The sequence below is a fragment of the Sphaerodactylus townsendi genome, linkage group LG01, assembly GCF_021028975.2.
Source record: "Sphaerodactylus townsendi isolate TG3544 linkage group LG01, MPM_Stown_v2.3, whole genome shotgun sequence".
NCBI lineage: Eukaryota > Metazoa > Chordata > Lepidosauria > Squamata > Sphaerodactylidae > Sphaerodactylus > Sphaerodactylus townsendi.
Window position 1 is genome coordinate 184,932,943 of NC_059425.1, and position 23,888 is coordinate 184,956,830.

The 23,888-nt window shown below is 44.4% G+C and overlaps 1 protein-coding gene across 1 annotated transcript in view; it reads left to right on the forward strand.

Annotated features, from left to right (window-relative positions):
* LOC125438196 (neuroendocrine convertase 2-like) overlaps positions 1-23,475 on the forward strand; it is a 67,925-nt gene extending 44,450 nt beyond the window's left edge. The window contains exons 6-9 of the mRNA XM_048506456.1: positions 4,741-4,956; positions 9,302-9,438; positions 13,247-13,474; positions 22,812-23,475. Of these exons, the coding sequence (XP_048362413.1) occupies positions 4,741-4,956; positions 9,302-9,438; positions 13,247-13,474; positions 22,812-23,298 (1,068 nt within the window). The 3' untranslated portion in view covers positions 23,299-23,475. The remainder of the gene's footprint in view (positions 1-4,740; positions 4,957-9,301; positions 9,439-13,246; positions 13,475-22,811) is intronic.
* Positions 23,476-23,888: the final 413 nt, after the last annotated feature.

Below are 23,888 nucleotides of genomic sequence, written 5' to 3' on the forward strand. Positions count from 1 at the left end.
GAGAGCTGTAGGCTCTGGCCGGGTGGAAAACAACCGTATCATCGAAAGAGAGCTAGGGATCACCAGTAAATTGGCCTCTGCCGAGCGCAGAGACCTACTTGGGACATATGGGGTAAGACGGTCCCGCAGGTACGGAGGTCCCAGGCCGCGCAAGGCCTTAAAGGTTAACACCAACACCTTGAAATTGGAGTACACCTGCTCTTAACCACTACGCCACTGCTGCTCCTGGTTATATAACAGGATTATATAACCAAAGGTGTGTTGGGTGGAGTGACAATAAACCTCTAACCAGTCTCTTTGTATGAACAGCAAACAGCCAGAAGCCAAGTGGCAAGCTCCCAACCTTCCTGGGATGACAGTTAAGAAAGTCACAAACCCCAAGCAGTGAACCAAGCCAAAACATTTTTTAGCACACTGAGATCCCTTAGGGACCATGCTTGACTAGGTTGGCTGCATTTATTTGGGATGCAGGCCTATTTGGATCAGCCGCTCTTCGGGTATGTGTTTGCCACTTAATGTACCTATTCTCTATTATTAATTCAACTGCTTTGTTTCAAATGGAGCTTTCAATTAGAATATTCAATTAGATTATTTGCCAGTGCACGTCACTGGCAATAGATGGCTTCCTGGGGTGTCTTCAAATACATAATTCTGTGGAAAATAGTAATTTTTTTTAAAGGAATTATTGATGTTTCATTTTGTTTATACCCAACCTTTGATAAATCGAGTATACAAGGAGTATAGAATGCAGCAGGAGGCTGGGAAGCATTAAAACATCAATTCAATGCAGAACTTTAAAAAAGAAGCAAAAATCACATAATAGCGGCCAGTAATCACTTTGAGGGGGTGACTGTGTCAGGCCCTGCCATTTTCGGCCTGGCATCTCACAGCTGGCCATGCCATTATGATCACTCGAGGCCAAGAAGGCCTCCCTTCCTTGTTATGTAGCCAATATAAATCTTTATTAATTTCAAAATTATAAAAACATATATTATTATATTACATAGATGTCCATTTCATCCGTATTCTAATTAACAAATTTCAGCATAATTTTGCTTCCTCATTATTACAACCTTAGACTTAAATCTCAAATTAATTCCAAATTTTCTATATACATCCTTCTTCTTTCTTTACTTCATTCAAAGCTTGAAGACAAATTGCTATTATACTTATATACATTTCAACTTTGACATAGGCTTGGAACTACATCACCGTTTTTCTCTTTTATCATGTATTTAAACAGTGGATCCCAATCTTTCAAATATTTATCAATAGATTTCAAATATTTATCAATCTTTCAAATATTTATCAATATATTTTTGATTAATTATAGATGACAATTTATCATAACCAAGATATTCTATTAACTTATTCATCCAATCTCCTTCCTCTGGGAGATCTTCACTTTTCCATTTTTTTGCAATTAATGTCCTTGCTGCTGATATCATGTATTGAAAATTTTTCCTATGTTCGACTCTTATCTCAGAATCTGAAAGATTTAATAGAAACATTTCTTTTTTTTCAAATCAAATTGGTATCCCAGTATTTCTTGTATTTTTTCATGAATTTTCATCCAAAACTTTCTAATCTTACAACAATCCCACCAAATATGATCGTAATTACCTTTCTCCTTCAAACACCTCCAGCATAAGTCAGATATATTCAGGTACATTTTTGCAAGCTTAGAAGGACACAGGGGCTTGTTATGTAACTAGTCAATATAGCTTAACCGTTCTCTCTTATGTGCCTTCCTCCGAAGGAGGGAACCGCCTGTCCCAAAACAACGCTTCTGTTCACACCATCCTTTATTATGCTGATATTATGGGAATGCGAGGGTGGAGGGGCGATGGGATGAGCCAGGTTGTAACTTAAAGATACATACCAGGGGTCAGAGAGCCAAACTTCAGTTTCGGCTATCTGGACCTCGGGCTGATGCAATTCCAATAAAACTCCTGAAACATTCCTGAGTCTTTGCTTGCTGACTGGAATACCAGACCCTTACAGACTGCAGAGTATGCAGCGGTGGGATTCAAAAATTTTAGTAACAGGTTCCAATGGTGGTGGGATTCAAACTGTGACGTAGTGCCAATAGGGCTGGGCAGGGCGGATGAACGAAGGCATTGGCCAGGCATTTCAGAGAAGCGGGGCATTCCTGGGCCGGACGACTGTGGCAGGGCGCAGGGAGCATGTTAGCTCGGAGTGCAGTTCCCCTTCGCCCCTCCTCTAGATTCAAATAATGACTGTTTAAAGTATTAAAAAGCAATATACCGAAAGGTAGAGTATTATTTCTTTTTTATATAATTATATTGATTGGTTTTAAATAATAACATAAGTAAGGAGAGAAACCAAAAACTGTTTACAATTGTTACCATATTACAAACATATCTAATTGTCTATCTCTCTCAACCCCCCAACTAAAACATCCTATATTGCCTCCCTCCTTCCCATGTTCCTCCACTCCCTACTTTCTACTTCGCCCTTCAGATTCCGATAACTAACTTTATCTATTCCGCTTGAAAGAAAACTAACAGAGGGAGAGATCCAAAATCGCTTGTCCTAAAAGGAGGACGTTTTGACAAACTCCTCTCTTTCCAATAATGAATTTCTAAGGGAAAAAAAGAAAATGAAAAAAATCTTTACCACCTATGGCATACTTTCACCAACCTTTATACCAATGAAAGCCGAACAAACAAAATAAAGGAATTACCTACTCATCAATTGTATTATTTCATACAGGTTCATACACCTGCATTGGGGGGTTGGTGCCATGTGGGCAAGGGGCGAGGCCCTGGGGGCGATTTTTCATCCCCCACTTGATGAGATTTGTTGTACCCAGGGTCAGAGATTACCCCCTTGTCCCAAGTGGAGTTAATCATTAATAACCGGTTCTCCGAACTGAGAAAATTTTAGTAACCGGTTCTACCGAATAGGTGCGAATAGTCTGCATCACACCTCTGAGAGTATGTACTTTGTGCCCAGAATCAGAGCCTGTGGATTCTGGGGCAACCTTCAGCAAATGTCCTGGGGCAACCTTCAGCAAATGGAGGTGGGGGGGAATACCTTTTCCAGCACACAAAATGTCAGGTGTAAGCGGAGAGTGAAACTGACCAGAGAGCAAAACGGTTGGGCAGGAAAAAGTCTCTTTCCCCTCTGACGCCTTTTGTTATCCAGAACCAAGCCAGCAGCTGCCTCTTTTTAAGACATCCCTTGGACATCCTGTTTCAGGTGTGCGGAGTGAAAAGAAGTCATTACCTATTTTTAAGGCTAAGATGTCTTTTTTTCTGCTGTGCAGAACAGCACTATGGGAGTGTCAGGCAATTGCTACAGCTACTCTTATCACTTCTGATAGCTTCAGGGATCATCAGGAGTTCTATGGACTGAACTTCCAGGAAGTAGTTGAGGCCTTATTTTTTTCTTTTTTTATTGTTTGCCCCAGAATGATTACTTTCCCTCCCCACCATCGGTCCCAGCTAAGAATCAGTGGGCAAGAGCTGCAATTTGCTGGAGAGCTCTTGCCATAAACTGACAAACAAGAAACCTGTTTTAGGGTTGTTGTGCCTTTTTTTTCTTTATTGTATAATTCCCTCATTGAAGAATGGGAGAAGTTATGGACAGCTTCTGATTATTCAATATTATTTGTATTTTTCATTTTTTCTCAACTTATTTTTATGTATTTTAATTTTTGAAAACTAATTAAATAAAAATAAACCTGTTTTAGAAGGATGTTGTTGTATTGTGTGTGTGTGTGTGTGCGCGCGCGCGTGTGTAGGGGTCTTTGTTTTGCCCATTAGTTGTTTTCTAATGTTAATGTCATCAATTATTTATCAGAGCAGATAGATACTGTGTTGAAGCTACTTGGGTTTTTGAGCAAAGCCGTGGCTGTTTTTACACCGGCCTGCCAAATAAATCTAGCTGCCAGCAAGTGAAGTGGATTTTGTATCCCTTGTAACGAAATGCTGCCTCAATCCCTGTTATCTCTCCACAATTGATTCTCTGTCGTGTGTCTTGCTGTCCGCTGCTTGTACCCAGAAAATGAAGACGTAATTGAGACGAGTTTGAATACAAAAGGGTGTGAACTTGGCTGCAATTAGTCCTTGTCCAAGAGTTCAGAATGCAGTACGTTTGTCTCTCGAGCTGGATGTTGCATTTAACCCAGCAACCCAAATAGCCTGGGCTTGGAAATGAAGCAGGGTTGACCACAGTTATGTATGGGGGACCACCAGAGGAAAAAGGATTGCTATGGAGACAAAGGCAATAGTAAATCACCTCTGCTTGTGTCTTGCTTAGTAGATGGGGTAACCATGAATCCAGTAACCAGTAGATGGGGTAACCATGAATCAACTCTGTTCCTCTTTTCTGTTCCTCTGCTGCTTACTCTTCTACTTCCTTTTCTACTCCTATATTTCCATTTCCTCCTCTGTTCCCTCTTTCTCTTCGCACCTCCTCGACTCCTCCAGCATATATATATATAATTTGGATTGGAAGACTTCATAAGGGAAGGGTGGTGCTTTGATATGCAGAAGGTATGGGCAATGGCAAATCACTCTCAAGGCTGATATCTCTTGCCGCTACGAGCAACCGTAGTGGATCGTGGTCACCGCGAGAGATAGAGTCAATTTAGTGACCCATGACAGTACATTCTCCTCCTTCTCAATTTTTGTGGCTCCTTGACACAGTGCATAATTAAATGGGTCTTTGCATGTATGCAGTCTAATACATGAGATCCCCTTTTTCCTGCAGGGCCGTGGTGGAAAGGGAAGCATCTATGTGTGGGCCTCTGGAGACGGCGGAAGTTACGACGACTGCAACTGTGATGGATACGCATCGAGCATGTGGACCATTTCCATCAACTCGGCGATAAATGATGGCCGGACAGCTCTGTATGATGAAAGCTGCTCCTCTACTTTGGCCTCCACTTTTAGCAATGGGAGGAAGAGAAATCCTGAAGCCGGTGTGGTAAGTGACATAGAGCGTTTCCCCACTTACTCATAGCCCCCTATGCCGCGCGCTACTCTCAGTGCACATCATTTCTGGTGTGCGCCCGGGCTTCCCCACGACCCTGCGCTCTGTGCAGGGTCATCAAAAGGCGCCATTTTGAAGAGCGTTAGGAATGACGCGCGCTGAGGTGGGGCGACAGCGGCAACATCGGGGCGGCTGTGTTGTCACCACCCCTGTAGTGGGGAGTGCCGGGGTATGTGGGAACATGCCCAAAGTTGTGGCATTTAGTTTGGCTTCCTTCTCTTTCCCTTCAGTTCCAAAACTTGCATGATCTGATGAGATCTTGCTGGGTTTGGTAAGCCCTTTTAGGTGACTGTTACAACTTTAGCTGTCCTATCTTGCATACTGGCAGAGAGAAAAAGAAGAAGAGTTGGATTTTTATCCCCCCCTTTCTCTCCTATAGGAAACTCAAAGGGGCTTACAAATTCCTTTCCCTTCCTCCCTCACAACAAACACCCTGTGAGGTAGGTGGGGCTGAGAGAGTTCAGAAGAACTGAGACTAGCCCAAGGTCACCCAGCTGGCATGTGTGGGAGTGCAGAGGCTAATGTGAATTCCCCACATAAGCCTCCGCAGCTCAGGCAGCAGATCGGGGAATCAAACCTGGTTCCTCCAGATTAGAGTACACCTGCTCTTAACCTCTATGCCACTGCTGCTCACAGAGCAACACACCCAATCCTTTTGATATATGTGCCTGCCATTTTTTGTGAAATGGGAAACTTGTGTATTTTTCAGCTTCAGTCTGGGAGCTGCAAAATCCATTCATTGCCCAATCACCCAAATTGATGGCTATGTATCTTGAGAGGATACCACATAGTTCACTCCCCCATATGTATTTATTTGCTTTATTTTTAATAAAAACATTTAATTCCAATAGTAATTTTTCAACATTTCGGGCAGAAGCTCTGTTTAAAAGCCCCACCTAGTTCCATCCAGCTTCCAAGGTGCTAAGAAAATTGTTAATGGGTGCCATGGCATCCACAGACACCATAAGGGGACCTTTGCTTTATAGAAATGCTTTCAAATATTTGGTCCTCAGCCTACAGTGGTAGAACCTGAGACCAGATACATCAAGTATGGGTGCTAAGTATGGAACATGGTTCTTATTCATATATAGTGGTGTGTATCCAACCATCGGTACATGGGAATTTCTCCACATTCTTATGCCTCTCCATGCAGGTTTTGTGACTTTTGGATTGACTCAGAAGGGCGGAATGAGCTGAAGGAACAGAGAGGAATACAAGAAAATGCCACATCCCAGGCCTAGAGTGTTAGGATGCATGCCAGTGTGACAAAGAGACATTCTTAGGCCTGAGTATACCCCATCCTTAAGATGGAAATTTTCTATGTGTTGATCTGCCTCATTGTGTAGTGTTTCCTACACTGGGATCTCAGGTAACTGATCTCTTAGTCCAGTGGTGGTGAATCTTTGGCACTCCAGATGTTATGGACTATGATTCCCATCAGCCCCTGCCAGCATGGTCAATTGGCCATGCTGGCAGGGGCTGATGGGAGTTGTAGTCCATAACATCTGGAGTGCCAAAGGTTCACCACCGCTGTCTTAGTCCCTGGAGAAAATGGCTGCTTTGGAAAGTGGTCTGTATGGCACTATATACCATTGAAGTCCCTCCCTTCTCTGTAACCCACCAGCCTCAGGCTCCACCCCCAAAATCTCGAGGCATCTCCCAACCTGGAGCTGGCAACCCTACAGATGGGGCCTGTCTATCTCCTGGAATTGCAACTCTTCTCCAAACAACAGAGAAAATGGTTGCCTTGGAGAGTAGACAAAATGGCATTATGCCCTACTGAAGTTCCCCCCTCTCCAAACCTAACCCTCCACAGACTCCACTCCCAACAGGCTCTACCCCCGATATCTTTGAGAGCCAGCATGGTGTAGTGGCTAAAGGTGGTGGACTCTAATCTGGAAACCCGGGTTTGATTCCCCATTCTTCCACCTGAGCAGCGGACTCTTAGCTGCTAAAGGGATGGAACTGGGATTTGAAGCAGTGCAGTGAGCGTAAAGGAGAGGGTTAAGAGCTCGCAGTATCTAATCTGGAGGAGACGGGTTTCATTCCCTAGCTCTGTCTTGCGCCTGAGCTGTGGGAGGCTTATCTGGGGAATTCAGATTAGCCTGTGCGCTCCCACACAAGCCAGCTGGGTGACCTTGGGCTAGTCACAGTTCTTCTGAGCTCTCTCAGCCCCACCTACCTCGCAGGGTGTTTGTTGTGAGGGGGGAAGGGCAAGGAGATTGTAAGCCCCTTCGAGTCTCCTACAAGGAGAGAAAGGGGGGATATAAATCCAAACTCTTCTTCTTCTTCTTTCCCCACTCTTCCACATGAAGCCTTGGGCTAGTCGTAGTTCTCTCTGAACTCTCTCAGTTCCACCTACCTCACAAAATGTCTGTTGTGGGGAGAGGAAGAGAAGGAGTTTGTAAGCCGCTTTGATACTCTTTGCAGTTGAGAAAAGTGGGGTATGAATCCAAACTCTTATTCTGAAGGTAATCGTAATGATCAGAAGGTTTGTATGAAAATAGGCAGTCTTAAGGTCCCAGGAAACAGTTTGGTAGCCGATACAGATGGAACAAGTCTGGAGTGATAAGTTGCCTACGACTCCCTCCAGCATTTTTACTGCCACTTAATGTACCAGCTGCAGTTTCTGGACAGTCTTCAAGAGCAGCCCCATGTAGCGGTATCACTTACTGGAGAATGATTACTTTTATCTTCCAGCTTGTAGTTTCCTATTCTTGTGCAGCAGTGGCATAGGAGGTTAAAAGCGTGTATATCTAATCTGGAGGAACCGGGTTTGATTCCCAGCTCTGCCGCCTGAGCTGTGGAGGCTTATCTGGGGAATTCAGATTAGCCTGTGCACTCCCGCACACGCCAGCTGGGTGACCTTGGGCTAGTCACAGCTTCTCGGAGCTCTCTCGGCCCCACCTACCTCATGGTTTTGTTGTGAGGGGGGAAGGGCAAGGAGATTGTAAGCCCCTTTGAGTCTCCTACAGGAGAGAAAGGGGGGATATAAATCCAAACTCTTCTTCTTCTTTGTCTTAGTCTTTTTCTCCAACGAGGGCCCTGCGGTGAGGACAGTAAATAACATCCTTATTAGGGGTACCCAAATTTCCTTAAGATTTTGGGGTGGCCTGCAACAGCAGCTCTTCTATTTGATTTTTTTTCCATTTTGCAGTGCCTAAGCTTCCAGCGTAATGAGGTAGAATGTCAAGAGAAAAAGATGAATTAGTTTGCGTTCGCTCCTGATGACATTCAGCTGTCTGTGTTTACATAACAGCACATCGTGTGCTTATTTAATAATTGTCTGGAAATATGGGAAATTGGACAGAAAGTGTACATAATGTCTCTCGGTGGTGACTGAGCTGCAGAAAAGTTTGCCTGCCTCCTACGAGGCCTGCCGTGGCAAACAGAAAGCCAATTATGCTAAGAAGTCGGAAAATCAGTCCTCCGTTGCCCTACAAAGCAGATCATTTAGCTATGTCTGTGTAGGCAATAAAGTTTGATTGAATTTTGCATAGCTGATGCAAGCTAGACTATTTCCTCACTTTTTCTGCTCTCTTTGATTACTTGTGACTGTTTGTTGAAAGGAGTTTAAGCTAAAGGGTTGCAATCACTCCTCATGCTCACAAAGGTGGAAGCCTTCAGACTAGTTAAGAATAGGCTCTTGGATCTTGATTTTCAACAATTTTGGACCTGCGTGCTGCCAAGACAACAACCTGTTCTCCGACTACATTATTAATCCCATCGCGAGCGGGGAATTGTGGCAGCATATCTTGGAGTCTGCTGATTAATCCCGTTCCCAGAGGAGAGCCTTGGCTACTGCAAGATGTAATGTGCTGCCATCAGCTCTGCTGGAGGGAAGATTTAAGAATATGGAATGTTCTAAAAGAGTTTGTTCATGTGATATGACTACGGTTGAAACACTTGACCATTCTCTGTTTCTATGCCCTAAATACAATATGATACGCATGAAATACAGGAATTCCATTTTCTTGCAATGTTCTCAGTGGCATGAGTGTTATAAGATACCCAATCTCCTGAACAGCTCTGATGTACTCTTTTGTGAAACTGTGGCAAATTTTATACTGGAAATTAGTAATTTTAACTGTATTTCTTAACCTTGTTTTGTTTTAAAATTTTGTCCTGTTTTATATGCCAATAAAGGCTTGTGTGTGTGTGTGTGTGTGTGTGTGTGAGCTAAAGGGTTGCAGATAGTCCGCTTTCTACAATGGTCTCTCTATTTCACACGTATAAGGTCAGATTTGTTCTAATTAACTTTTCCCCTACACTGTTGCAGGCTGATCACCGACAGACTTGCTGGCTTGCAGCTACATACATGGAGAATTATCACCAAAGTGCCATCTGCAGCTGCGCTCAGGAGGAGCCAGCCTGCGCCCAGGGAGTGTTGCCTGCACTCCACCCTGTGGAGGCAAAGAGTAGGTGGAAGCGATCCATGTGCTGAGAGTACCAGGATTCCGGGGAATTGAGCCCTATACGGTTAGGCTCTGGCATCAATGGAGTCAAAATTTCAAATGGCCTGTTGTCTAAATACAGTCATTCCTGAACTTTCTGAAGGGCAACAGGTATATTTGGTATATATAATCGTGTCAAAGCAAAGTGGAGGGCGGAAATGTGGATTGTGCGGCACGTCATATTAGAATAGTTATCTGTCAAAAGACCACCCGTTTTACCTCAGAAGTTCATAAAAACATAAGCAGAACTGTACTTAACCTGAGAGAGAAAACATACATTATATACAGTATCACAAGTAATAGTTACATGCAAGGCTCATGGTCTGTTACAGTTTGGTTGAGTTACAATATCTTTTAGTCAGAACACATTTATATATAACTAGCGGGCCCGGCTACACGTTGCTGTGGCTGAGTCTGGTGAAGTGGAAAAGAAAGAAAAGGGGAAGTGAACGGTTCGAACATGTGTCATTGCATAATGCTTGCAAGGGAGGGGAGGGGCAGAACTCCTGCTCCCCCTCCCCTCTCCCGTTCCTTGCATGTGGAAACCCTGGCCGGGTCCTCCCTCCTAACATTCCCCCCCTTCACTCTGCTTGCTAGAGTGGGTAGGCAATGTCCAGGTGGGCTGGTCCTGTCCCTTTCATTCCCTTCCCTTACGGGCTTAACGATTATGTATTGTAGCAAACACGGCTGGGAGGGCATGAGCTGCGTTATTGTTCAGAATTTCAGAACTTGTGCAGTTTATGCGTCAGTTCCCCGGACCCTCCCTTCACCTTCCCTTCCTCTGCTATGATGGGTTAGACATGGCAATCATGATAAAGCGGAGCCACCATCTTTTTTTCACTCAGATGGCAGCGGCTTTTCCAAGGAAGGCATGGTGCTGTTTCCGCCCCAGCCATCAGAGAGGTGTTGCTTTTGGCCGAGCCAACCAGGAATGCAAGCACTCAATTCGCGAACAGAACTGTGAAGACTGCAACTGTCACCCAGGTGTGGCATGTACACAATAATGAGCACAGTTGTGACATGTTCACAACAGGAGGTGTGGAAACAGTATGGAAACCTGTCCGCACGCGAATGCGACATTGTGTGAAAATTTCAAAGCAATCAGTCCAGTAGTTTGGGAGATTACCTGTCAGCAGAAAAACGAACTGATAGATTTTTATATAGATAGATTTTGTTTACAGAGCATCTTTCTTTTAGTTAGTCAGTCAGGCAGTCTCGGAGTGTGTGGTGAAGGAACAGAACACTACCAACAGATTTCAACTGTCACCTTTAGAATGTTCGTGCAGCTTCCCAGAATTCCATGGTGCTCTTGCTGCTGCTGCATGCAAAGCAAGGCTGGAAATTCCAACACTTTCATCATCTTGGATGTGAATTAATTAATCATGTTGGTAATTCTCTTTGGTAAGAGATACCTTTGCGTTACAAACAGAGTGCACGGAGGCAAAACACAGCAGAGCTTCCCCAGGCATGCGTGTTTGTGCTGGCAACAAAGAAAATTTGGAGTCACTCCATAGTTTCTAACTAATAAGAGTCTTTGGCTCATTCCGCACATGCAGAATAATGCACTTTCAAACTGCTTTCAGTGCTCTTTGAAGCTGTGCGGAATGGCAAAATCCACTTGCAAACAGTTGTGAAAGTGGTTTGAAAACGCATTATTTTGCATGTGCGGAAGGGGCCAGAAGTGAACTCAGTTCTGGATAGAAAAGGGAAGAGATGGGTTCTCTATTCTAATCTATCTAGCTGGATGGCGAGAGATGCTGTTTGCATCCCTGCACCCCTCTGCACACATGGTAAGAATGTAAGGATGGTGGAAAGAGGAGGAGAATCAGGAAGGAAGGAAGTTCCCCAAGAGTAGCAATCTACACATCAAAGGGTGGTAGAGAAAGGTGTCCAGGATCTGACTCTAGCTATCTGACTCACTGATAAGTCCTCCTCTGTCCCTGAGGCAGGAAATAGCATAAAGTCCTTCACTTCCAACAAAGGCATCACCCATAAAAAATATTATTGCCAACCCCAAATCTCTCCCTCCTTCCCTCCTTAAAAGATGCCTGCCATTCAAACCCCCTTGAAAGCCCAGGCAAACAGACAAGCCTAGCTGCACCTCCTAAAGATCTCCAAGGAGGGCGCTTTCTGTCACCTCTTCAGGGAGCCCATTACACAGAACTGAGGCAGTGATGGAAAAGGCTGGGATATGATTGATGCCAAATGGATCACCTAAAGCAGAGGTGTCAAACTCGCGGCCCTCCACATGTTATGGACTACAGTTCCCATCATCCCCTGCCAGCATGATGCTGGCAGGGGATGATGGGAACTGTAGTCCATAACATCTGGAGGGCCGCGAGTTTTACACCTATGACCTAAAGTGACGGAATAGTCAACAGATGACTGCCTGATGATTGAACAGGGACAATGGAAGGAAATGGTCCTTTTATGCCAGCATAGTGTAGTGGTTAAAAGGAGTGGACTTTAATCTGGAGAACGAGGTTTGACTTCCCACTACTCTACATGAGTCAGGAACTCTAATTTGGAGCATCCCCACTCCTCCCTATGAGCGGTGGGCTCTAATCTGGTGAACCAGGTTTGTTTCCCTGCTGCTCCACACGAGAGGCAAACTCTAACTTGGAGCACTGGAGGTGATTCCCCTCTCCTCCATATCAGCAGTCAACTCTAGTCTGGAGAAGTGGGTTTGATTCTCCACTCCTCCACAGGAGTGGTAGACTCTAATCTGGTGAACCAGGTTTACTTCCCTACTCCTACACCTCCTACTAACTGCAGCCTGCTGACTGACCTTGGACCAGTCTCCTGCCTGTTCCACATGGGTTGGTGAAGCGGCTGTGCACCTGCATCCTGTATGCCAGTGAAGCCCCGGGATCATTCACACACTTCGGTGTGGGCATCCCCAGAGTGGCCATGGCCTGCAGAGGCACCTTTGCACAGAGGCACCTCCTGTTTTTAAAAAACTTACCTTTTCTCCCTATGGAACCCCATGGCCACGGTGACACCTCAGGTGTCGGAGGGCAGCGTGGGCATGACTCCTCATTCCTGCATAGCTGTGCAGGGAGAGAAGGTAGAAGAAGCAAGCCTTTATTGGCATAGATAACAGTACAGCAATAATAAAAACGGATTTTAAAAGCATATACAATACAGGTCGAAGGAAATCTACTGGCGTTTAGTAATTTCCAGGAGAAAGTCTGCCACTATCATACAGAGAGAAGGATCAGGGTTGTCCAACAAGTAGTGTAATCTGATTAAATTGGGGAGATGGGGTAAGTGTAAAGGAGTAAGATTCACAGAGAGAAGGTAAGTTTTTTAAAAAAACAGGATGCACCTAAAAGTGCCACCCTCAACTCAGTGCCGTTCACACAGCACTGGTTGCACAACACTGTTTTCAAAAAACTCACTCATTTAGTGAGTTTCAAAAACAGCATTTCCCCGGTTGGGGATGGGGGAAGCACAATGCTGCCTTGTTTTGGAGGCAGAAACCATGCGAACATCACCCCAGGTACAGTGTTTTTACCATGCCTGGGGTGCTGTTTTTGGCCCGTGCAGAACGGGCCTCCATCTCTCAGAACTCTCCCAGCTCTACCTACCTCACTAGGTGTCTGTTGTGGGGAGAGGAAGGGATGGTGATTCTTTTGACACTCCTTATGGTTAAAAAAAACTGGGTATAAAACCTAATTCCTCTTATTTCATAACCAAAAAGAAACTATTCTTCTGTTGTTGTCTTTCAAGAGCCTCTGGTGCTCACCATATTGCTGTCTCTCTTGCAGTGTGGATCTGACCTGGAGGGACATGCAGCATCTGACAGTCCTCACATCCAAGAGGAACCAGCTCCATGATGAAGTTCACCAGTGGCGAAGAAACGGGGTTGGTCTGGAGTTCAACCACTTGTTTGGCTATGGTGTCCTTGATGCTGGGGCAATGGTCAAAATGGCCAAAGACTGGAAAACTGTTCCGGAGAGGTTTCACTGCATTGGTGGCTCAATACAAGAGCCTCGGTAGGTGTAATTTAATATTCAGTCCATTTATAAGGTTATTTTTCCCTGTTGATGCTTGGTGTGCAATTCATTGTTTTATGTGATGGCTATTTGTGTGAGTGTTTTTAATTAACTTTTAGTGTAAGTTACTACTCACATGAGTCACACACTGGAGATAAGATATATGGATTTTTTTAAAAGAAATAAACCAAGTGACAAGACTTGTTAAAATCAAGTTCAGTGACATCTTAGGGACCAATAAGATTTTCAAGGTGTAAGATTTTGAGACTCAAAGCTTCCTTTGCTTGACATGAGTCCAGTAGTACCTTAGAGATGAATAGGATTTTTGAGGTATAAGCTTTAGAGAGTCAACATTCCCTTCATTAGATATGAGCCCAGTAGTACCTTAGAGACTAACAAGAATTTTGAGGTATAAGCTTTCGAGAGTCACAGCGCCCTTTCTCAGATATGAATCCAGGAGCACCTTAGAAACCAACTAGATTTTTGTGATATCAGCTTTCAAGATCAAAACTATCTTTCTCTGATTCGAGTCCAGTTGAACTTTAGAGACCACCAAGATATTTGGGGCAGGGGTGTAGTGAGGGGGAATTGTGCCCAGGGCATGTGTGTGCCCTGCACCCCACCATGCCCCCACTCACCCCCACTATGCCCCAGAATGCCCATGCCCATGCATGGTATGCACCTGGGGCAAGACACCCCCACCCTGTCCCCCGGCAGCTACACCACTGATTCGGGGTATAAGCTCTTGAGAGTCAAAGCTCCCTTCATCCAATAGGAGTCCAGTAGAACTTTAGAGACCAATTAGGTTTTCAGGGTATAAGCATTTGAGAGTCAAAGTTCCCTTCATAAAATACAAGTCCAGTAGTATCTTTAATTTATTTCATTTCATTTATTCGATTTATACCTTGTCCTCCACTGTAGGGCTTGGGGCAGCGAACAACAAGCAAATAGCATCAAAGCACTCACCAAATATCAAACCAACAAATATCAAAACAGCAAAACAGCAGCATCAATAAACATATCCCCAAATATCAAATATCAGAAAGCAAGAACATCAGTAATCATGACATAACAGCATAATAACATTTTATAACACAATAGCAGAACAATATCATAACATAATAGCACAATAACCGATTATCTAGTTTGTACTGTATGAACTATGAGCAGTTGTTTTACCCCGTCAAACTCTGGATCATGCTACTGCACAGTTTTATCTGTATTTTCTCTTGATGCCTAATAAAGGTATTTGAAGTTTAACAGATTATCACATCTTAAACATAATATAACATCATAGACAATAAGAAATGGCATTAATGGCGGATTCTGTATGAGCGAAAAAAAGCGTTGTGAAAACAGTTTAATTAGTTTAGTTTATTCAATTTATATCTTGCCCTCCCCCAAGGGGCTCAGGGTGGCGCACAACAATAGTATAAGTAACAATATCAATATCAGCAATATTAATACTAGCAAACATCAATAAGCATCACAATATACAAGAAAAATTCATAGACATGGGCAATAAAGTCAACAAAATATTTAGATTTAATGTGTGTTGTAATTTCTATCTTTCTCTGTTCTGTTTTCTTTTTTCTTTTTCTAATGCCAATAAAGGCTTAATAACAACAACAACAACAACACGAGAAGGTCACTAGATACCGCGATTTGAAAATCGAGCTTCAGCGTCTATGGCACAAACCAGCTGAGGTCGTCCAAGTGGTAATCGGCACACTGGGCGCCATCCCCAAAACACTAGGGCAGCACTTGAAACATCTTCGAATTGACAAAATTAACATCTGTCAAATTCAGAAGGCAGCCCTGCTAGGATCCGCACGAATACTACGCCAATACATTACAACTTCCTAGGCCTCTGGGTGAGGCTCGAATTGTAATGAAGGCCAACAACTAGCTAAAGATCTGGCAGCTGTGAAATCTACAACAACAACAACAACAACAACAACAACAATAAAGTCAACAAAATAACAATATCGTACAGTGTGAAAATGGTGTAAAATGGTTTAAAACCATGTAAAAGGGTTTACACCTTTTTCAAAACATTTTCACACCGTTGTTTTTGGCCCATGCGGAATCCGCCAATGCCATCCCCACGTCCAATCCTCCCCTACCAACCTATCCCCACTTACTCACCTACTAGCTCAAGCAAAAAACAACACTATGTCCTTTAGAACTCACAATAGATCATATAAAGGACAACTACCTACTAAAGTCTACTAAAATAGTACCACCTACTCTAAGCCTACAAAACTAGCTACTACCTAAGCTAGAAAAAACTACAAGATTTACAAAAGGGATAGACAACAGAGTTAAACTACAAAAGCTACAAGTACGAACTGCAAAGGAGAATAGACTACAAAAGGGGATTGAGTACAGGAACTACAAAACTACAGATTACCGTCCCCAAACTTTTGGCCATAGGATCTCCTCCCTATGGGAATAAGCCATGAATAAAGCTGTAAAATGAAATCCAGCAATGTTTCATCTGGCCCTCCCACCCCAAAACCGCCACCCAGCACTACAGCCACCACTCACAGAATAGATTCACAAATCTTAAAGTCAAAAGGGTTTTCAGCAAGCAAGCTTTCAAGAGCCAATGCTCCCTTCATCAGAGATGAGTCCAGCTCAGTTCATAGACTTTTGAGAGTCCAGTGGTGTAGCGCCAAGGGGACAGGGGTGTGTGACGCACTGGACATGCGCCGGTGTGGGGGCGTTACGGGGCACAGGGCACATGCGTGCCCCAGGTGCAGTTTCCCCTTGCTACGGCTCTGTGAGAGTCAAAGCTCTCTTCTTCAGATACAAGTTCAGTAACACTCTAAAGACCAGCAACATTTTCATGGTGTAACCTTTTGAGAGTCAAAGGCCCTTTCCACACGGGCCAAATACGGCGCCCTGGGGACGGCAAAAACGCCATCCCCAGGGAGCCGTTCGCACAGGGGGTGCAGCTGCTTCACAGCCGCGCTGCCCTTGCTCCGCCCAAGGGGCGCTGGGTTTTTTTTCCCACCTCGCTGCTGTGGCGAGGTTTATGGAACACGGTGGCTTTGAGCCGCTGTCATGTAACGGGTAAAGGCTCTAATGCGCCTTTCCTCTCCAGAGACACTCCACCTTCTCCTGTGCGTCGCCAAGGCCTGGGGACACGCCCCCTCTGCCCTGCGACTCTGGAGCGGTCGCGCAGGGCAGGGGGGCATGTCCCCTGGCCTCGGCGACATGCCGGAGGGCCGCAGAGCAGGTAGGTGGACCTGACGACGGCGCAGCGCAGCGCCGTCGTCCCGGGAGGTTCTGGGACCGTTCATGCATCATGTACGCCAACCCAACCCTTACCGTGGCCGTGCGGAAACGGCCAAAGTTCCCTTTGTCAGATACAAGTCCAGTAACATTTTAGAGACAAATAAGGTTTTCAGGATATAAACTTTCAAGAGTCAAACTTCCCTTCACCAGACATAAGTCCAGTAGCACCTTACAGACCAATACGACTTTTGAGGTATAAGCTTCCAAGATTTAAACCTCCCTTCATCAGATATTAGTCCTGCAGCACTTTAGAGACCAAAAAGACAGAAACTTTTGAGTGTCAAAACTCTGACTCTCAAAAGCTCATCTCGAAAATCTTTTTGGTCTTTGATGTGCTACTGGACTCAGGTCTAGCTGTTTTGCAGACCAATATAACTACTCTCTGAAATTAAAATCAGTGGGACTTAGCCATGCTTAGCTGGCTTGTATTCTATGGAGTCACAAGATGGCATCCACATTGGTACCAAAGACCAACATAATTGGATGGGGACAGATTCATTTCATGTAAAGGCAGAAGAGGACAATCCCAGTGGTGTCCTGAACAGAGTTACACCCTTCTAAGTCCATTGAAATTAGCAGACATATAACTCCACCTGGACCTGTACTTTTAATGGTGTTTTTGTGGTGCGTGGTGGTTTTCTACAACCATAAAATCAGTGCAATCATATAGCACACACACAACTTTTTCAAGCATCTTTCTGTCAAGCAAGGAATGTTGTGGTGCTCAGATACCTATTATCCTAGAAGGTCAACAGAGTTGTGCCAAAGATCAAATATAAATGTATCGTTATGGATTCTTCAACCAATTCATGATACATATGCTAGCCAAATCAGTACAGTTTGGATAATTTGAATATTTGTGCATTACTGAATTTATTGGATAACCTGTGGGATTGCTGAAGAGTCTTTTTGGGTGTTAATATTCCAGTAGTGGTCAATGAAAAAGTTAACTGAAGAGAGCAGGGAAAGGTTACTCTTTGGTCAGAGGAAAGCTCCACATTTGGTCAGCAGAATGGTAGAATACAAGCCATTGGCTGGCATCCAGCTTAGAATTTCCAAAGGCAGTGCATGTTCAGTATTAGATCAATCGAATAGTCTACGGGATAGTTGAACAACTTATAAGTGTTTGTTGCGAGAGCATCAAGGACATTAAGGGTTGGATCCAGACTACATGTTTTTGTGGGTGCAAGCATTTTCACTCACAGAACATGACGTTCTCTCACCCCTCCATGGCAGTCTGAAATACCTCCTGGAATTTTGGTCTTGGGAGGGGGCGTAGGAGTGGCGTAGGAGGTTAAGAGCTCGTGTATCTAATCTGGAGGAACCAGGTTTGATTCCCAGCTCTGCCCCCTGAGCTGTGGAGGCATATCTGGGGAATTCAGATTAGCCTGTACACTCCCACACATGCCAGGCCAAGTGACCTTAAGAATAGTCACAGCTTCCTCTGAGCTCCTCTCAGCCCCAACTCCATCTCTACAGGCTTTGTTGTGGAGGGGGGGATGCGCAAGGAGACGTAAGCCCCTTTGAGTCTCCCCCCTGAAAGAAAGGGAGGAGAATCCAAACACTCCCCTTCTTCTTCTTCTTCTTCTTCTTCTTCTTCTTCTTCTTCTTCTTCTTCTTCTTCTTCTTCTTCTTCTTCTTCTTCTTCTTCTTTTCACTCAAGAGTAAAATTTCAGGGACAATTTTACGTTGCCAGGGGAATAAGGGAAGCAGGAAAATTTTGCTTCGTCAGTAAAAATATTCATCTATAACTTGGACCAATAACTGATAGACACCATCTACCCAGGCCAATTAAATTAGTCTAATTAAATTCAGATATTAGGATTTGTTAAGTCCTTCTCTGACTGATTGCACTCTGTAGCAAAGAGTTCAATAATACGGTCAGTGTAGTTTTGAATGCTGCACCATAGTAGCATTAAATAGTTTATTTGTTTTGTGTTCTCCAGGTCTCCAATTAAAGGCTAGGGAGTCAAATTATTTTCTGATTTTCCTCATGTGGTAAAGCGGAATGAGTCAACAAGCAAATCAATTAATACTAATTGACTGCAACAGCTAAAGTTCAATTAAATTATTTGAAATACTAACCTAATGACAGCCAATTTATGCCCTCAACAGAAGCAATTTACTTTTTCAGTGTTATCACTGAAAATAGCTGCGCTATATTGAAAAAGGAAGATGATACATGGCTCTAATATAGAACTGATGCAGTTTGTGGAAGTCTGCTTATTTTACTTTTTCAAAGTCAGGTTGTATTAGCACATAAACAAATCTAGTAGATTTATAAGGCCTGGGCACTACACTTTGCAAAGTCTCTATCTATATAATAGAAATGAAAACTGGTATCTGAAGGCATGGATCTCTCTTTATTGGGGGTCTGGGTGAAGGTATCTTTTTTTAATCAGATGGGATGTCAGTAGCTCAGTGGCAGAACATCTGCTTAGCATGCAGATGGTTACAAATTCATGCCCTAGCATGAATTTAACCCCAGTTAAAAGGATAAGGTAAGCTGAAGGACCTTTACCTGAAATCCTAAAGAGCCACAGAACAAGAATGTAGGTAAGGGGGGGGGGGGTTGTTGGGTTCAGACTCCATCCATTGCATGTCCGAAGCTCCATCCCCCCATTTGTGGGTTTTTGTATTTTTAAAGTGTTTTTTCGATTTTTTACCTGCAGGGTGCGCAGTTTTTAGGCTAGCAGCACCAAAATTTCAGGCTATCATCAGGTGTCACTCCTGATGATACCAGCCAAGTTTGGTGAAATTTGGTTCAGGGGGTCCAAAGGTATGGACCCCCAAAAGGGGTGCCCCATCCTCCATTGTTTCCAATGGGAGCTAATAGGAGATGGGTCTACCCATTTGAGGGTTCATATCTTTGGACCACCTAAATCAAACTTCACTAAACCTAGGTAGTATCATCAGGATAGTTTGCTGCTGATACCACCCAGGTTTGGTGAAGGTTGGTCCAGGGGGTACAAAGTTATGGACTCCCAAAGCGGGTGCCTCCATCCTCCATTGTTTCCAATGGAAGCTAATAGGAGATGGGGCTACACCTTTGAGAGTCCATAATTTTGGACCTCTGAATCAAACTTCACCAAACCTGGATGGTATCATCAGGAGAGTCTCCCAAAGATACCCTGAAAGTTTGGTGCTGCTAGCTTAACAATTGTACCCCAGACAGCAGGCACCCCCCAAATTTTCCAAGATTCTCTTTTTAAATCCACCCCCTTCGGCATGGATTTAAAGGGAGAATCTGAGGTCCCCAGTTTAAACATTGAAAGTGATGTTGTTTCAGGGTGGGGGATAATCCACCCCAAAACAGCATCACTTTCAATATTGTTTCGTCTGGGGACCTCAGATTCTCCCTTTAAGGTGGATTTAAAAGGAGAATCTGGGCTCCCTAATTTAAACACCATCGAAAGTGATGCTGTTTGGGGGTGAATTCCAGCATCACAGCAGTCACCCATGGGGGTGGGGGTGCGCAAACCTCACATTTTGCACTGATCTCCATTTTCCCTAGCTACCCCTCCACCTGCAGGGAAGAGAGAAGGGACAGCTGGCTGCCAGCTGGGAGCCCAGCCGGTGGGGGAGGTGGGGCGGGCGGGTCACGGAAGTCTGCCATCCCTTGCCTCAGAGAGCTGCTTTTATAAGCACTTAGGCTTGGGGTGGGGCTTGGGGAGGTGTGGCCACGCCCACAGAGGCAGGTGGGGGTGTGGCCTTGCCCCCGAACCCCCCCATAAAAAATCTAGACCTCCGTCACTGAATCAGAGTAGATGATAATGACGTTGATAAACCAAGGGTTTTGCCACCTGAGGTTTTGCCACCCTTGCTCAGATCCCATGGAACCACACTGCACTCATGACTGGGGTAAAATGTTGACCATAGCCCACCGTTTACTGTGACAAAAGAAGCGTGAGGCACAGCATGGGATTTTGATCTGGTTTGGAATGCTGGCCAGCCCCTCCCCAGGGGTGCCTTCTGGGCAAGCAGCTCCACCTGCCACCCTGGTGGCTGTATGAATGACCTGTGCTCCTGCAGCAGAGGTCTGCCGGGCGGTCGGCCTCTTACTGGAGCTCTGCCCTGTGCCTCACGGCCACTGTGATGCACAGCTGGGCGGGCGGCCTCTTGCTGTAGCATTCCTGCAAAACAGGGGGTGGCCCCCTAGCTCCCCCCCCCCTCCCCAGCCCCATCAGATCAATTCTCATGCGCAAAACTGCCGAATGGCTATGAGAAAGAAGCATGAACGAACACATCCCCAAAGCTTGAAGGGAGAGGTGGGTGGGCAAGTTGCCGGCTGGTCGACGCACATAAATAAAATTTAAAAATAAAGTTTCAGTGGAGATAAATGTACAGTTATGCATATAGGTAGGAAAAATCAAATGCATAATTATAGGATAGGGAAAACTTCTCTAGGAAATGGTATGCATGAAAAGGACGTAGGGGTCTTAACAGTGCGATGCAGTAGCTAAAAAGGGAAATGTGATTTGGGGCTGTATCAACACAGGTAAAATGTCCAGCAAAGTGATGCCATTGCTCTGCTCTGGTTAGGCCTCACCTAGAGTCAGAGGTGGGATCCAGCAGTTTGTCACAGGTTCCCGAGAGTAGGTTACTAATTATTTGTGTGTGCCGAGAGGGGGTTACTAATGGGTGATTTTGCCATGTGATTTTTGCCTGAGTTACGCCCCTCCTTTCAGCAGTAGTGCGCAGAACTTGAGTTAAGTCTAGTGAGGCAATACATCGGCGTGCGTGGTAGCCTGCAATCTGCTATGCATTCGTTGCCTGCCCAAGGACCTTATGAGAAGCTGCGTCCTTGCTACACCCAGGAATGCCCCTACAACAGAATGCCCGGCCATGACCCCGTGTCCTCCCAGCCCTAATACTACACATGCCATATAATGTAAACAGTTTGAATCCCACCACCTTGGGAACCTGTTACTAAAATTTTTGGATCCCACCACTGCCTAGAGTACTATGTTCAGTTTTGGCCGTCAAAACTTAAGAATGATATAGAAAAGCTGGAATGTGTCCAGAGGAGGTCAGTGAAGATAGCGCAGGGTCCAGAGGCCAAGTCTTATGAGGAAAGGTTGAAGAAGCTCAGCATGTTTGGCCTGGAGAGAATGACTATCTTCAAGTCCTTAAAGGGCTGGTTTTCTATTTCTGTGTGATTTTCTATTTCTGCAGAAGGTCAGACTGCAATTATTGGGTTGAAGTTCAATCAAAATAATTTTCAGCTGAACATTAAGAAGAACATTACTACCTGGTCGCTTAGTAAATGTTTGCTACTCTCTTCTTAATAACAGCCATGTACTTTATTTAGAGCTGCAATGGCATAGTGTCTAGAGCAGAGGAAGGAAACCTGCGGCTCTCCAGATGTTCAGGCACTACAATTCCCATCAGCCCGTACCAGAATGGCCAATTGGCCATGCTGACAGAGGCTGATGGGAATTGTAGTTCCTGAACATCTGGAGAGCCGCAGGTTCCCTACCCCTGGTCTAGAGCTTCAGACAAGGACCTGGGAAATATTACAAAGCTGTTGTGAGGATAAAGTAAAGGAGGGCAGAATGATGTAAAAATTACTTTTGGTTGTAATCAGGGTGTAGGAGGTTAAGAGCTCGTGTATCTAATCTGGAGGAACCGGGTTTGATTCCCAGCTCTGCCACCTGAGCTGTGGAGGCTTATCTGGGGATTTCAGATTAGCCTGTACACTCCCACACACGCCAGCTGGGTGACCTTGGGCTAGTCACAGCTTCTCGGAGCTCTCTCAGCCCCCCCTACTTCACAGGGTGTTTGTTGTGAGGGGGGAAGGGCAAGGAGATTGTAAGCCCCTTTGAGTCCCCTGCAGGAGAGAAAGGGGGATATAAATCCAAACTCTTCTTCTTCTTCTAAATTAATTTTAAAAATTAAATCACCAACTGAAAACTCTTAGGTTTGTTCCGTTAACAATCTAGAAACCAAATCCTAATATTTAGACACAAATAAATGTGTTCACAGAAGACATTTTGTTGATTTCATTGATTTATCCAATTTTGTTCCCATTTAGGAAAGTACCGTCCAGTGGCAAGTTGATCCTGACACTTACAACTGATGCTTGTGAAGGGAAGGAGAATTTTGTCCGTTATCTAGAACACGTTCAGGCGGTTATCACTGTCAATTCCACCAGGAGGGGAGATCTGAACATCAACATGACATCACCGATGGGAACTAAATCTATTTTGCTGAGTCGACGTCCAAGGGATGATGACTCCAAAGTGGGCTTTGACAAATGGCCTTTCATGACAACACATTCTTGGGGAGAAGACCCCAGAGGTACTTGGGTTCTAGAAGTTGGGTTTGTTGGGATCATGCCACAGAGAGGAGTCCTGAAAGAATGGACATTAATGCTACACGGGACTCAAAGTGCACCTTATATAGACCAAATAGTAAAAGATTACCAGTCTAAATTGGCTATGTCCAAGAAGGAGGAGTTGGAAGAAGAATTAGATGAAGCCGTGGAGAGAAGTTTGAAAAGTATATTGAGCAAGAACTAGCAGTGGTTTGCATGTCATTCACCTTTTATCTTTTTCCTTTCTTAAATCTCTTTGTTGGGTCCATGCCGGTAATTGTCTCTCATTCCTTCTCCCGATTTTACAGTTGTCCACCTTGTCTTATTTAATTACAATGGAAACTTTTGACTTCTGAGCCACAAATATATTATTCCCTACCAACTTCTTTGTTGGGAGTGTATGGCTGTACCTGTCTTTGTTTGGGGCCAGGGCGGGGTGTTTTGTTTTTTTATGTGTCATGCACAAAAGTAATAATAGAAAAACAAAGTTGTTATAGCATTTCTCTTCCTACTTTTTTGTGATAGGCATTGCTTGCAATTTATTTTCTAAAAAAAAAGTACTTCTTCAAACTGCAAATTATGGTTTAATGTCTACTTGCTGAAATATGGGCTCATACGTTTTTATAGCAGTAAAAAGAAAAGCAGATGTCTAAACTAAGTTTGCATTTTGAGAACCAATGGAAAGAGATGTCGAATTTGGGGGAGATTTCAAAATATTGGCTATCCCGTACCCTCTATGGCCACTTTAGACAGATATACAGATCCTGAAGACAAGAATGGGCTAGGACTGTAATA